The following is a 16,545-nucleotide window of genomic DNA, read 5'->3' as shown; positions in this document are numbered from 1 at the left end:
AAAAGGGTTAAATATAAATTCCAACTTTAAGTCATTTCTTTACTTCCACATCTGAACATAAGTTGTTAGAAGCAGCCAGGTCACATCTTGAACACTTTGCTACTTAGAAATTTCTTCTGCCAGATACCCTAAGTCATCACTTTTAAGTTCAAATTCCACAGATCCTTAGGGCATGAACACAATGCAGCCAAGCTCTTTGCTAAGGCATAACATGGGTGAGCTTTGCTCCAGTTCCCAATCAGTTTTTCCATCTGAGACCACATCAGCCTGGACTTCACTGCACACATCACTATCAGCAGTTTGGTCACAACCATTAACCAGTCTCTAAGAAGTTGCAAACTTTCCCTCATCTTCCTGTTTTCTTCTGAGCTCTCCAAACTCTTCCAACCTCTGTCTGTTACCCAGTTCCGAAGTTGCCTCCACATTTTCAGGTATCTTTATAGCGATGCCCCACTCCTCAGTACCACTTTTCTGTGTTAGGCTGTTCTTGCAGTGCTATAAAGGAATACCTGAGGCTGAGTAGTTTATAAAGAAAAGAGGTGTAATTGGCTCATGGTTCTGAAGGCTGTATAAGCATGGTGCTGGCATCTGCTCAGCTTCTGGGGGGGCCTCAAGGAGCTTTTACCCATGGTGTAAGGTGAAGAGAGAGCAGGCTCCTCACATGGCAAGAATGTGAGCAAGAGCAGGAAGCACCACACACTTTTAAACAACCAGATCTTGCAAGAATTCACTCACTATTGTGAGGACAGCACCAAGCCAGGAGGGACCCACTCCCATGACCCAAACACCTCCTACCAAGCCCCAACTCTAACACTGGGGATCACATCTCAACATGAGATTTGGCAGGGACACAGATCCAAACTCTCATCACCCAGTGAAAATCTAGGGATGTAGAAAGGTTATTCCTGGCTTTTGACCTTGCAAAAAGAAGAAAGAGGAGCTGGAGAACAGGAAGTTGCCCTTGTGGGGGCTGGGGTTAGGGATGTGCAGGGTGAGTCCTGGACTGAGAGAGTCTTTTCGGCGGGGGTGGGCAGTTGCCCAGCTGAGGGTGGTAAGCTCCCACTGGCTATGGGACCCTGAGGGGAACCCCACTTGCTGCATAGGCTTGTGTTTATTCCAGGTGGTTATTCTTAGATTTTTAGATTTGGAACAAAAGTTCCAAGTGCCCCTGTGCTGATCTTTTCTCTATACTGTAACTCTTAGCGGGAGGTTTACATCCTCTGCTGTGTTACCATCACAACCTGTCGTTCCCCCGAAGCGAGAGGTCCTGGGGCACTTCCTGAGTCTTCTTAGTGTCTTGACATCTTGTTCTCCTCTTTCTCCTCCCACAGCTGCCCGAGCTTCCAGCGGACACTGGCACTGGCTTTGCCTCCACCTCCCTCCTAGCTCTCGCTAACAACTGGAGAGTTGCATGCCCTGTGGGCTTAGCTGATGGAGGTCTTGACAGTGGCCTGGGATACTTTAACAAAGGACACTTCTGTCTCCTGCCAGGAAAGGAGCAGGCATCCCTAAAGGAGGATGGAGCAGGGGTGCTGTGGGAAAACCCCACTTCTGCACTGGTTGTTTTTGTTTATTTTGGGTGTTGAACAGAAGAAAGAATAGAAAATGAAAGAAAGCACTCTTGCCTCCACCCCCCACAAAGCCTCAGGCCAAGGGTGGGTCCTTGGTGTCCACACAATGGCCAATCAGCCAGACCCTTGTTCAGGGGAAGAAACCTCAGTGCCCGTCAGTCATCCTGGAAGCCGAGAATTCTATTGCCCTCCTAGTCTAGAGTCCTTGTGGGATTGTTTTATAGAGGTTGCTCTGTCCTGGGTCTGCTCTGATGAATTTGTTATAACACAGAAAAGAATGTTTTATTAGCCTAGCTTATCTCACCATCACAGGATTTTAAAAAAACAACAAAAATGGGTTTTTCTGGATTCTGTTGATTTCCTGTAGGCACGGAGCTGAGCCAACGTGGCTTCTGCAGATTGATTAACTCACTCTGGCGGCAAGTCCCCATGGAGGAGTCAGCAAGGGTGTGGTTTCCTTCAGCCAGCATCCTGGAGAAACTCCAGGGAGCAAAATTCCCCAGAAAGTCCCAAGAACTGTGAGTCCCTCCATCATCCTCTGGTCCAGCCTAACCTGTGAGCTTGACCCTGGAGAAGAACAATGCCTGAGGCCAAGTTCAGCTTAGACTCATTCCCAGAATGTGAGGCCACACACCACATGAAATGGCTGGAAATACTAACAAAGTTTACCCAGTTTGCTAGGATCCTAACAGAGCTGCTCCTTGAACGCTGAGCAGAGCTGCAAGAAGTCAGAGACTGCGGAAGCCAGGGGATGGAGGAGGAATTGAGGAATTGAGTGCCAGTCACGGGGTGGGTGTTTTTGTGGTTTGCAGGGAGAGCTGGCCTAGAGCTCAGGCACTAGCACTTAGGAACTGGCTGGCTCAGGACACAGGCTCTGAAGCAGGGACAGTGGGACCTACTATGTGCCCTCAGGGGGGTGGCACGAGAGAATACGGCATGTGGCACCTACCAAGCACCTTAAGGGGGGTGGCACGAGACAATACCACATCTGGCACGTCACAGCCCAAGGCACTGTACAGCGTCTTCTCTCCTGGGCAGAAGACGGCTAGTCCAGCAACCAAGCTGCTAGAGTGGGCCGTCGGTGCTCCCACCTGTGTCTGGGGTCCTCGTGGGTAGGCGGTGGGGAAGAGAAAGCTCGCAGTGTCAGGGTATGAGGCTGGTGTGATGCTAACGGGAACAATGCGCCTTCAGACACTTTTACTCCCCACAGTCTGGACAGGGATCTGAGCCTCGCCAGACATCAGCCAGAGAGAGAGCACAGCACCACTTTGCACTACTTCCGGAACCTTCCGTCATCTAGAAACGTAACAGCGACTTGTAGCACAATGACAGAGCCAGTCAAACAACAATGACCAAAAAGAGTGAATGAAATAACCAGTGATTTCAGTTATTTCTCCAACAGGCCAGAATCTCATGACAGTTAAATCGATACATTGAAGTATACTCTACCAGGGACAGTGGTGTCATCAGACAAGGCTGGGCTTTGAGTTCCTCGGAGGCAAAAGTGTGTTTCCAATGGGGAAACAGGGCATGGCTCTCGGTTTTGAGGGGTGAGAGGTGTAAATCCTAAGGGGTCCATGAGGCTGTGCCTGACGCTGGAGCCAAAACCCAAGGCGAACATTCCCCTTTGGAGATCTCGTAGCTGTGGCCACACCAGAGCCACTGGCTCTTCTTCCTTTAAATCTCATTTGAGTGATTTTTGTGTAGAAGTGTCGATAGGATATTTACAGAATACCTGCAGGGGAGACTGTACAATCTCAGGGGGCAGCACGTGAAATTAAGATGTTCCGGCCGCAGAACAGCAGAGAGGAGGAGGAGGGTCGGAGGGAGTGGGGAGTTGAGAGAGACGCGGACTGGGGACAGAGGAGGGGTGGCGAGGAGGAGAGCAGAGATTTCTCACGGAGTCAGGAGAGGAGAGCCTGGCAGGGTTTTGGTGGGACCGTGGGCCAAGGTGGAGACACCAAAATGCAGACAGCACCAAATAACGCGTTTGTTTTCTAGAAACCTGTAATTACGTACACAGCCTTTAAAGTGTTATCTTATACATTCAGCTCACAGCAAAATTACTTTGACTTCAAAGTGCCAGGCTTTAGGCGTCCTTGGTGCCTGTGAACCAAGGTCCCCGGTTAAAGGCGGGGGTGGACCCCAGGGCTTGGCCACCTCTGGCGATGGCATCTCAGGCCACCTTTTGGCTTTGAACAAAAGTCCAACAAATGTAAAGTCGAGAACAAGGCAGATTCGAGGAGAGGGCGGGGCTTTCCCATCGGTCTCCACTAGCTTCCTCAGGCTGCCGGAACAAAGCATCCCAAACCGGGGGCCAAACACCAGGACTTTATTCTCCCATAGTTTTAGAGGCCAGAAACCTAAATCACGTGTTGGCAGGGCCGGGCTCCCTCTGCAGGCTCTAGGGGAGGGTCCTTCCTGCCCCTCCAGCTTCTGGTGTTGGCAGCAGTCCCTGGCGCTCCTTGCTGTGACTGTGTCCTTCCAGTCTCTGCCTCCGTGTGTGCACAGCCAGCCTCTTTCTGTGTCTCTCTGTGTACTCTCATCTTAGGAGGACACTGAGTTTTGGATTTAGGGCCCACTCTACTCCAGAGTGACCTCTTTTTAACTAATTACATCTGTAAAAACCCTGTTTCCAAACAAGGCCATGTTCTGAGGTTCCAGGTGGACAGGCATTTTTGAAGGAATGTTATTTAACCCAGTACACCCTGGTTATTATTTTCTTACCACTATATAATATCCTTTTTTTTTTTTTTTTTTTTTTTTTTTTTTTGAGACAGAACCTCGCTCTGCTGCCAGGCTGGAGTGCAGTGACGTGATCTTGGTTCACTGCAACCTCCACCTCCCGGGTTCAAGTGATTTTTCTTGCCTCAGCCTCCCAAGTAGCTGGGATTACAGGCATCTGCCACCACGCCCAGCTAATTTTTTGAATTTTTAGTAGAGATGGGGTTTCACCATGTTGGCCTGGCTGGTCTTGAACTCCTGACCTCAGGTGATCCACCTGCTTCGGCCTCCCAAAGTGCTGGGATTACAGGCATGAGTCACCGTGCCCGGCCTTCTTATCACTATATAACATTCCATTATTTGTTTACTTAATAATTATCTGTCTGGCTCTCATGACATAAGCTCCATGGGGGCCAGGACTTTGTTTCTCTTCTTTCAATAGCCCCAAGAGCCTATGTACTGTCTATCATAGAAGAAGATGCCAATGCACATTTATTTTTACGTATTTATTTTTTGAGACAGAGTCTCCCTCTGTCGCCCAGGCTGGAGTGTAGTGGCATAATCACTGCTCACTGCAAACTCAAACTCTTAGTGTCAAGTGATTCTTCTGTCTGTGCCTCCTGAGTGGCTGGGACTACAGGTGTGCAACACCAAGCCGGCTTATTTTTTAAGCTTTTTGTAGAGACAAGGTCTTGCTATGTTGCCCAGGCTAGAGTGCAGTGGGGTGATCATAGCTCACTGCAGCCTGGATCTCCCAGGCTCAAGCCACCCTCCTGCCTCAGCCTCCTGAGAAGCTGGGACTAAAGGTACAAGCCACCATACCTGGACTGATTTTTAAATTTTTTTTAGAGATGGGGACCCACTATGTTGCCCAGGCTGGTCTGGAACTCCTGAGCTCAACTGATCCTCATTCTTTGGCCTCCCAAAATGCTAGTATTACAGGTGTGAGCCACAGTGCCTGGCCACATTTCCTCTGTTTTCTTCCAGAACTCCTACTACATTGGAGTCTTTCGATCTATCATATATCCTCCAGATCTCTTAGTTTTTCCCTTTTTTTCTTGTTATCTCTCTGCTCTGATTCCTGGGCATATTCTCTGTAATATTTTTCAGTTCATTAATTCTCACTTTGACTGTGCCCAGTCTAGAATTTTTACTGTTCAGTTATTTCAATAACTAGTTACATTTTCAGGATGTCTAATTGGTTGATTTTAATACCCATCTGTTTATTTTATTTTATTTTATTTTATTGTTTTATTTTTTGAGACAGGATCTCACTCTGTTGCCCCGGCTGGAGTACAGTGGTGTGATCATCGTTCACTGCAGCCTCAACCTCCTGGGTTCAAGTGATTGTCCCACCTCAGCCTCTTAAGTAGCTGGGACTACAGGTGCATGCCACCACATCCAGCTACTTTTTGTATTTTTTGTAGAAACGGGGGGGTCTCACCATATTGCCCAGGCTGGTCTCAAACTCCTGGGTTCAAGTGATCTGCCTGCCTCATCCTCCCAAAGTGATGGGATTACAGGCATGAGCCACCACGCCCGGCCCCTGTCTGCTCCTGATTCATAGGTGCCTGCTTACATTTTGTATTTTCTCATTCTTTAATATGGGTGTTAGTCTTTCATTTGTCTCTTGAAGAATTTAAACATACTTCGTTTGCATCCATTTTAAACATGTTCTACTCTTTGTATGTCAGTCTTGGTAAACCCATTTCCTAACACATTGCAAAAGCTATTTTTCTTAAGGCATGTCTTTCTTACACACTTCAGAACTTTGGCTTGCAGCCTCAACTTGAATGACAGTCATTTTATTCTCCTTCTCTGTTATGAGTTCTGCCTAAAATGCAATCGTTGCCTCCACCTGGTGCTTTAAGATGCCCATTCCAGGTCCAGGTCTTAAACTGGTGGCTTACAGTTCTCAAACAGTGTTCTAGTGGCACACACCTGTAATCCCAGCATTTTGGGAAGCCAAGGTAGGAGGCCCACTTGAGCCCAGGAGTTCAAGACCAGCCTGGGCAACACAGAAACTCTGTCTCTACATAAATGAAATCAGATTTTAAAACTTAGCTAGGCCAGGTGGTGCATACCTATAGTCCCAGCAACTCAGGAGGTTTGAGGTGGGAGGATCACAGAGTGAGATCTTGTCTCAAAAACAAAAAAACAAACAAAATCCTGAAGTATATGCAATTGCTTTGCTTGAAGTGGATGGGGAGTTTTAAGGGTGAACTCATCCTTTGTCTTGATCAGGACTGCCCTACAATGATTTCACTTCCTGGGACGTAATATCCCTACAGCCTGGCCCAGTGCCAGGCGCAGTGCTGGGAACGCTACCTGGTGCAAACTTTCCCAAACTGGAGGAGAGCAAGATTTGGGTGAAGATAAAAAGGGTCCACTTAAAAGCCCACAAGCTCTGTTCAGTACACCTTAAAAGGCATAAATGTTTGTATCCTGGATAACCTCAGCCTCCAGGAATTGGCTAATAATGACTAATAAATTAGGCCTTGACACCAGGAGCTCAAAAAGCAAACCTCACCCTGTCAGCAGGGACAAGGCTTCTGGGATGGCCCCAGGGCAGTGCTCCTGCGCACACCTCTGGCCTGCAGTACAAGGTACAGAGTTGGGTAACAAGACCGCCCCAGGCAAACTGTGTAACTGAAACATGCAAACGCGTTTCTCCCTGAGCGCCATGCACTCTGGGATCCCAGGGCACTGGAGCTGGTCCTAGAAGGCGCAGGGGACCCCTCCTCATCTGCAGTCTTTGGGGAGTTCCATCTGTGCGTGCCTTGTCTTAGCACTGTTTCTCTCCCTTTCACAATGCGCCCCATTCCTTCTGAGGTCAGCAGGGGACAGCACCCCAACTTTATGTCCTGTGGCGCCGGAAGCTGAGCCACGTGTACCATGAAAGGTACCTTTGTCCCAACCACAGTGCTTCTGAAGAAGTGGCGGATTGTAACCGCTTGAAAGAGCAATTGAGAATTGGAACACTGGGGCATTGTGGGGCCTGAGGAGAGGTGCTCTGGGGACAGAAAGCCCCTACCTCCTGATTAGGGCTGGGACGATGGGGCTGGGGAGGACCTCAGGGCTCAGGTCCCCTGCTCCAGCCTTGCTGCTGCCTGCCCTGTGACGGTGAGACCAACCGTGCAACAGACTGCCCAGGCTCCCTCCCATAAACCAACCGCATGTGCATATTTCCTCCTGGGCAGGAGCTCTGCACTGGGATCAGTAGGGTGGTGGCTGGACCCACCCACCCCTTCTCCTTCTGTGACTCCTCCAGGAGCTGGCTCTCAGCTCCAGCCAACAAATGCCACCCACCCTCCAGATGCCATCAGCTCCTGAACCTGCCAGGGTCCCGAGCCAGCAGAGTGGCAGTCACCAGGGCAGCATCTCTCTCTGGTGAGCCGCAGATGACAACCTGCTGAGAAGCTAGGACAGCTGCCCTAGACAGTGCACGCTCAGGGGAGGATCCGATCGCTGTGCCTTTCCTGGCAGCTCCTATGGCAGCTAAACGGTGCCTCTGCACACCTGCCGTCTCCTTCCCCAGGTGCATCGGCAGAGCCCATGACCGGGGCTGCACTCACTATGAGCCCCCAGCAGGTGATGGCTCCCAACTGCAGCCCCATTCCCCCCTCCATTTTCAGAACCTACAAGTTTCCGGTGTGAACCACAGAAAAGTGTGTTCCAGTGCCCAACAACTCGCAGGCCTCTCCCAGAACGCTGCTAGTGGGTGTGTGGAACTAGCATTTAATGTCTATAGCAGTCTGTGCTAAACCACCCGTGATACAAGAAAATCGGCATCACTTCATTAGAAGCCAGATCTGAAATTTGATGTTTGCAGCATTCCTCAGATTCTAGTGCTGGAGTGAGTTAGGGATTCCACACATCATGTGATTTGTTGATTAACAGAAGTCATGTCCATCTGCAGTAAGGTCACATTTACATTTTTATTGCGTCTTCACACGCTTGGAGGGCAGGCACTGAGCCTAGCACTCATGGCCACAATGTCGCCAATCACTCTAAAAACCCAGTAAGGCAGAGCTACTGTGGCTCCATTTCACAGACAAGTGACCTGAAGCACTAGAGGGGTCAAGAGACTGCCTGGGATCACACAGCCAGGATGAGTAGGTTACACCCCCACGGTCAAGAGACTGCCTGGGATCACAGAGCCAGGATGAGTAGGTTACACCCCTACGGTCAAGAGACTGCCTGGGATCACACAGCCAGGATGGGTAGGTTACACCCCCACACATCTAAACACGGCTCTCCTTTCTTGACTTGCCCTCCAATCCTCACTGAGGTTCCCCAAGAGAGCTGCTGCCATTCCCTCTTATGTCACGTACAGGGGGCCAGGCTGAGGCAGGGTGCCCATTCCAGGCACTCAAGGTCAGATCAGAAATTCAGGGAAGAGTTCAGACGCAGTGGCTCACACCTGTAATCCCAACACTTTGGGAGGATGAGGTGGGTGGATCACCTGAGGTCAGGAGTTTGAGACCAGCCTGGCCAACATGGTGAAACCCCTGCCTCTATTAAAATATGCAAAAATTAGTCAGGTGTGGCAGTGGGCACCTGCAATCCCAGCTAAAAGGGAGTCTGAGGCAGAAGAATCGCTTGAACCCAGGAAGCGGAGGTTGCAGTGAGCTGAGATCGTGCCATTGCACTCTAGCCTGGGCAACAGAGCCAGACTCCGTCTCAAAAAAAAAAAAAAAAAGATTTATACCACACAAATGTAAAGTGTAGATCCTATTTTGATTCTGATTCGAAAGACCAGTGGTAAAAATATTTTTATGGGACAATATGATAAAGTTGACCACAGGTTGTAGGTTGTATATTTGTTGATCTAAAGGAATTATTGCTATTTTATAGTGTGTTAATGGTATTGTTGATATACACACATGTGCTCACCTTCAAGATATGTGCTGAACAACCTACAGATGCAATAATGCAATGTCTGGAATTTGCTGTAGGATTATCTGGATGCTGAGAGTGGGGGTCCTGGGAGGGGCTCTCCTGAAACAAGATGGGCCACATGTTGGTAATTGTTGGAACTGGCTGATAGGCACATGGGGACTCACTATCCTCTTCTGTCTATGTTTGTGCATGTTTGAAACTTTCCATTAAAACGAGAGAGCAGGGTTAGGGGCAGGCTGAGCCTTGGCAAGCAGGCAGTGTCCTGGGCCAACCTGAGCTCATGGCCACCGTGTTTGCAATAACGCCACTGATCCCAGGAACCACTTGCTGCTCAGGAGCAGGTGGTGGTGCTTGGGGGCCCATGTGCACCAACAACACTAACAAGGCGTTTGGTCGGAGGAATCCTGCAGGTGGGGAAACTCCCTGGCTGTGGATGAGCAGTGCTGGCCAAGGAAGGATCCGAATGCCTCATGCGCAGGATAGCTCCCTCCGGCATTTGCTGGCACTGGGGATGAGAGATGAGGAAGCCTCCAGGAGCTGGGAAAGAGCCCACCTGGCAGTTCTGCATCCTCAGACCCTTCGTGAGACAGCGTGCAGGAGAAGTGGATGGCGGAAAATTAGCACGCGCCTACTTAGAAATCCAGGCTCTGGGAAAAGCCTGCATCCTTCCATCGTAAGTTGGGAGTCTATTAATATAAAGAACTAAAAGCTGGTGGGAACAAACAGGTGTAGATCTCCTTAGTCAAATCCCTGCTGATAGGGAAGGCTTTTTTTTTTTTTTTTGAGATGAGGGAGAAACCTTGTAGTAGGAAGACAGTGTTTGCAGCGAATGTCCATGTATTTTCCAGCCATAATCTCTCCCTGTTTAGTTTTAACAGGCTGCTTGAGAGAGAATGCCAGCTCCTATCTTGTGCAAATCCACAGCAGAATTGATTAATTAGAAATAAGCTGAACCCTAGATTCAATAAGAACTGGGCTTAGGTTCAGAACCTTGGAGCAAGTGATACACCCTGGAAAAGCCAAGAAAAATCTAGGGAGAATTTTTATACTCGAAGTTGAAAATGTTGTCAAAGGCGATAGGTTCTCTGTCAGAATCCCTTGACTGGGATGAGGTGGAGGGTCATGGTTAAAATGGTAGATCTTTTGGCCAAGAAGTGAATGAAAAAATGTTCAGTATCATTAGGCATTGGGAAATGCAGATCAAACCACAACCAGACACCACTTCCCACCCAGAGGATGCCGGGAATCACAAAGTCAGATAACAAGTGTTTTGAGGATGTGGAGAAATTGGAGTCCTCACACACTGCTAGTGAGGATGTAAAATGGTGCAGCCAGCATGGAAAGCAGTCTGGCAGTTCCTCAGACACTGATCCACGGAGCTACCGTATCGACTGGCAATTCCACTCCCAGGTACACACCCTGGAGGAATGAAAATACATGTCCACACAAAAACTGGGACACAAATGTTTATAGCAGCATTATTCATAACAGTCGAATGGTGGAAACAACCCACATGTCCACCAACAAACAAATGGATAAATACAAAATGTGGCATATTCACACAATGGACTATTATTTGGCCATGAAAAGGAATGCAGTCCTGATATATGCTATGACATGAATGGACCTTGAAAACATTACATTAAGTGAAAGAAGCCAGTCACAAGAGGCCGCATATTATATGATACCATTCATATGAAAGTCTAGAATAGGGAAATCTACAGAGACAGAAAACAGGTTAGTAGTTGTTTAAGGATAAGGTGAGGGAGGGGCGAATAGGAGGGTCATAGCTAAAGGGTATGGGTTTCTTTCTGAGGTGAGGAAAATGTTCTAAAATTGATGGTGGTGATGGTTGCACATGTCAGTGAATATACTAAAAGTCACTGAATGATGGCTTGAAAGTGCAGATTCCTGGGCCTCTACCCTAAAACTGCTCACACTAAAGTTTGAGAGAAAAAAAAACAAAACAAAAACCTGAGTTTGGGATTTAGTGAAAAAGGCAGTAAATTGTACATGGACGGGTAACTTCTCACCTTCGTCTAAATTGTACTTTGTCTTTTGTCTTCAGCAGCTAGAAGTTCTACTCTACGGTTTTAACAAGAATGCCGCTTTTTGTGGAAAGAAACAAGGAGTGTGGACAAAGTGTAGTGATATATGACCTGGTTCATTCCCCGCAGAGGAGCTTCCTGGTCCCAGAGTCCACATCCCAGGTACCACTGTTTGCCCAGAGTGACTGGGCCTGGGCACTAGAGCACACAGGAGGCACATCACACATGCTGACTGCATGTGCCCCATCCAAAGGGTGAGTGCCCACAGCACAGAGCCCCCTCTGCATCCTGTGGTCCAGCTCCCCAGACCTCATCCAGTCCCCCTGGGCCACAGCCAGGGATCCAGCCTGGCTGTTGATGGGCATTTGATCTGTGTCACAGTAAAAGAAAGAGTTTGCCCAATCTTGGGCTCAAGATTCCAAGAATAGAATTGATTACTTTCTTTTCTCTCTCAGTATTAGAAAAAGGTGATGGTAATAAGTCAGCAATAGCGACAAAAACAAGCAATGGAAAAGGACTCCCTATTCAATAAATGATGCTCGGATAACTGGCTAGCCATTAGCCATATGCAGAAGATTGAAACTGGACCCCTTCCTTACATCATATACAAAAATCAACTCAAGATGGATTAAGGACTTAAACATAAAACTCCAGACTTTAAAAACCCTGGAAGACAATCTAGGCAATACCATCCTGGACATAGGAACAGGCAAAGATTTCATGACAGAGACACCAAAAGCAATTGCAACAAAAGCAAAAATTGACAAATAGAATCTAATTAAACTTAAGAGCTTCTGCACAGTAAAAGAAACTATCAACAGAGTAAACGGACAACCTACAGAATAGGAGAAAATATGTGCAAACTATGCATCTGACAAAGATCTAATATCCAGTATCGAGGAACTTCAACAAATTTACAAGAAAAAACAAACAATCCCATTAAAAACTGGGCAAAGGACATGAACGGACACTTTTCAAAAGAAGACATACATGTGGCCAACAAGCGTATGAAAAAAAGCTCAATATCACTGATCATTAGAGAAATGCAAATCAAAACCACAATGAGATACCATCTCACATCAGTCAAACAACTGTATTAAAAAGTCAAAAAATAACAGATGCAAGTGAGGTTGCAGAGAAAAGGGAAAACTTATACGTTGTTGGTAGGAGTGTAAATTAGTTCAATTATTATGGAAAGCAGTGTGGCAATTCCTCAAACAGCTAAAAACAGAACTACCGTTTGACCCAGTAATCCCATTACTGGGTTATATGCTCAGAGGAATATAAATCATTCTACTATAAAGACACATGCATGTGAATGTTAACTGCAGCACTATTCATAATAGCAAAGACATGGAATCAACCTAAATGTCCATCAATGACAGACTGGGTAAAGAAAATGTGGTACATCTACACCATGGGGAATACTATGCAGCCATAAAAAAGAATGAGATCATGTCCTTTGCAGGAATATGGATGGAGCTGGAGGCCATCATCCTTAGCAAACTAATGCAGGAACAGAAAACCAGATACTGCATGTTCTCATTTGTAAGTGGGAGCTAAATGAGGAGAACACATGGACACATAGAGGAGAACAACACACACTGGGGCCTATGGGTGGAGGACGGGAGGAGGGAGAGGATCAGCAAAAATAACTAATGAGTACTAGGCTTAATACCTGGGTGATTAAATAATCTGCACAACAAATCACCAGGACACAAATTTACCTATGTAACAAACCTACCTGCACGTGTACCGCTAAACCTAAAATAAAAGTTAAAAAAAAGTAAAAGAATAGCAAAGGGGAAAATATATAGTACAATCTCTTCCTCTCTTTCATATCAAAGGGTATTATATTGAGTCCAAAACAAAATATTTCCTTTCTTTTTTGTTTCAGACAGGGTCTTACTCTGCCTCCCAGGCTGGAGTGCAGTGGCTCAATCATGGCTCACTGCAGCCTCGACCTCCCAGGCTCAAGCCATCCTCCCATCTTGGTCTCCTGAGTAGCTGAGACCACAGGCATGCTCCACCCTGCCTGGCTACTTTTAAAATTGTTTGTAGAGTCAGGGTCTCACTATGTTGCCCAGGCCAGTCTTGAACTCCTGGGCTCAGGTGATCCTCCTGCTTTGGCCTCCTAAAGTGTTGGGATTGCAGACATAAGCCACCACGCCCAGCCAGGGAAATTATTTTCTTTCATGTTGCTTGTAACTTTAATGTTTTGAATAGATACTATCATGACACAGTTTAAAGATTTTTAAAAGTAAGACAGTATTCAGTGAAATGTCCTCTTGTAACCCCCACCCCAATGCCCTGGCCAGTCATGGGTTCTTTAAAAAACAAAAAAACAAAAAAAAGTCAGCAATGGAAAGCATGGCCAGACCACAGGGTGAGGTTCTTTCTCTCAGAGCAGTGATTTTGCAGCATGGTGTGGGAATCTCACGGTCTTGCAGGTGGGCAAAGCCCACTTCTAGAATCCGGCTGTGGTCAGGTCACCACCTGCCTGCTCACTGTGTCTCTAGCCTCGCATTTGCATGTATTTGTTTCAGTATGTCTTCTGAGAGTCTTCTACGTATCAACCTTCCACAAAATTCTGAAAATTTCTGTGTGTGTGTATGTGTGTGTTTGCAATGGAAATAAAAAGCGTCCATGAATTTCATCTTTCCAAGTAGTCTGGGACACAACCCCACAAAACCTCACAGCCAAAGGTACCTGCCTGCTTGTTTCCCTAGAGAGAAGCCTTCCCGCCACACACACACTCAGGTTTGCACCTGAGCCATGGAAACCTCCCCGAGAAAGGCCTGGGGTGATTCAGCCCGGTGATTAGCTCTCGCAAGCTAGCCCTTAAGCCGGGAACCTGGGACCAGGACAAACAGCACACTGTCTGTTACCATTATTTAGGCAAATTCTTCCAGGAAGCAAACTCATTTTTTTTTAAAGAGAAAACGTACAGAAAAAAATTGATTTAAGAAGACTGAGTTCATGAACAATTTGAATATGAACTACTTGACAATAATGCCATTTAATTATTGTTAAGAACACACAACTACCCAAAAGCATTACTGATAAAATATAATTCCAAATATCACATTCCTCGGCCAAGACAGCACCTAAGAACACCATGAGGAGCAGCATCTGGGGCCACGCTGGGTGCCTGCCCTGCCCACCTGGGCTTAACGCACATGCTCCCGGGACAAAGGGAAGTCTGGCGCCCAATGCACGGACTCTGATGGTGGTCCTACTCACCATTCTCCCGAGTTTGGGATCCATTAGGCTGGAGTTCTGAAGCCTCTAGCAACTTTCCCAACCTCCAAAAAATGTGGCAGAGGGAGTCCCATGAAAGCCCCGAGAGGGTGACATTAAATATCTCTCTGTGCCCTGCCCCACGTTGTCCCCCGGAAGGAAGGCGAGGCTGGTATAGTGGAGCTATTCACATCTGGAGAACAAAGCAGCTTCGGAGGTATTCATTCAGCTCAACTGCAGAGGAAGAGACAATGCATCTCATACGCGCAGATACGGGATGAGGCAGTGGCCCCAAAGTCATGTGATGTCACTGGAAGCCAGCAGCCTGGCCCAGCCTGCGACTCCTCGGGTTCTTCTTTGGGGGCACTTGTGTGTCATCTCTGAGAGGGAGTAGGGCCCCGGCCAGCAGGCAGAGCTGAGCCAGCGGCACAGCCCCCTCAGGTGACAGCCCCCTCACGTGACGGGCCCCCACACACTGTGGCTGTGGGCCCTTGTGATGGAATGTTACGGCCGAGGATTAGCTTCCTAGGGCTGTGTAGGGGCCGAGGGTAGAGTTTTCCCCGCTCTCTGAAGGTTCGCTGCAAAATCAGCTTGCAAAGGGCAGTTGAATTGGAGAAGAGGCATAACAGGTTGATTTGGTCCTAGTTTTAAGTGACATGGGAGCCTTCAGAAGGAAGGACCAATCCCCAATGGGGTTGGGAAGCTGAGACACCCTCTTGAGGTTCCACAAGGAGTGGCGGCTTAGATCCTGGCGCAACAGGTTATGGGAGGAGAAAAGAGGACTTCAGCTGAGGGCAATCAGCACTCACGAGGGAGGATTCGGTGGGCTTGAAGAGCACGCCACGGTCTTCGTTCAAGTCTGCTGGGCCCCAGAGCAGACAATGGTCTTGACAAGTCTGTCCAGCGTGTTCGGTGTCAGCCTTCCTTCCTGAGATATGGGTTCAGTTAACGAAAACTCAGGGAAGGGACTAGAGGTCATTCCTTTCTTCTTTGGTGGGTCAGACTTGAAGGAGATAAGGACACTTCAGGAACTCCGGGAGAGATGGTGGGGGTGGGGGAGCCGAGAGGCCTTGAAGTTCCTTTTCAGTTCAGCTTGAACAAAGCACCATATTTTGGGGTATTGGCTTCTGAGCCCCAACATCTGCTCTAACAAAGTACCCTACACTGGGTGGCTTAAGCAACAGAAATCGGTCTCAATTCTGGGGACTGGAAGTCTGAGATGAAGGTATGGGCAGGGCAGGTTTCTCCTGAGGCTGAGCGGGAAGGGCGTGCTCCAGGCCTCGACCCACGTGGCTGCTGGCCGTCCTTGGTGTCCCTTGTCTTGTAGAAGCATCACCCGATCTCTGCCCTCATCTTCTTATGATGTTCTCCCTGTGTATGTGTGTGTGTCCAGATTTTCCCTTCTCATAAGGACACAGCTGTGTGTAATCAGGGGTCCACCCTATGCCCATGTGACCTTATCTGAAGATAAGCAATTCAATCTGCAATGACCCTATCTCCATAGAAGGTCACATTCTGAGGTCTTGGGGGTTAGGACGTCAACATATAAATTTTGGTGGGAAGGTCAGGGGACAGTAGAGAAAAGGAGGCAGCAGGGCACAGGCCAGAGCCTTGGGTTGAGGGGTCCCGGGGCTTTTCTGGGGGACTGGGATTCTTTTGCATCATTTCTCTCTGAATAACTCTTGCAGGGATTGGCACACTGGAGAGTTACTCTAACTGTTTGCTGAATGAAAGGACAAATAATCAAATACTTTTTACCAAAAAACAAACCTCTGGAAAGGCAGAGTTGCAACTCATCCCAGCTAGTTGAGGCTAGCTGTGGCTATTAGGGCTGGGCCCCTCTCCCTTGCAGAGGGGCAGCATCTCCACCAGCTGCATCTCTGCACCTCCTCCCCATCCTCACACCCTTTCCCTGACACTTGCCAGGCCGGGCTTGAGCTCCAGGCCCAGCACAGCAGCTCCCAGGAAGTGGGCCTGGCCCTTCTCCCGAAGGCCAAGTTGCTGGGATCATACTCAGAATTCCGAGGGCTGGAAAGGAAGGAGAGGGTGAGGCTGGGCCC

General features: G+C 48.1%; 1 protein-coding gene across 2 annotated transcripts in view; it reads right to left on the bottom strand.

The window, feature by feature from the left end:
• CNDP1 (carnosine dipeptidase 1) overlaps nt 1–14,800 on the bottom strand; it is a 62,969-nt gene extending 48,169 nt beyond the window's left edge. Inside the window, exon 1 of one of the 2 annotated variants that reach the window (XM_009434188.5) lies at nt 14,489–14,800. In XM_009434188.5, the coding sequence (XP_009432463.2) occupies nt 14,489–14,512 (24 nt within the window). In that variant the 5' untranslated portion in view covers nt 14,513–14,800. The remainder of the gene's footprint in view (nt 1–14,488) is intronic. The other variant, XM_001136945.8, reaches the window with a different exon arrangement.
• Between the last annotated feature and the right edge of the window lie 1,745 nt (nt 14,801–16,545).

Source organism: Pan troglodytes, chromosome 17 (assembly GCF_028858775.2).
Source record: "Pan troglodytes isolate AG18354 chromosome 17, NHGRI_mPanTro3-v2.0_pri, whole genome shotgun sequence".
Classification (NCBI taxonomy): Eukaryota; Metazoa; Chordata; class Mammalia; order Primates; family Hominidae; genus Pan; species Pan troglodytes.
This window is presented reverse-complemented; position numbering and strand designations above follow the sequence as displayed.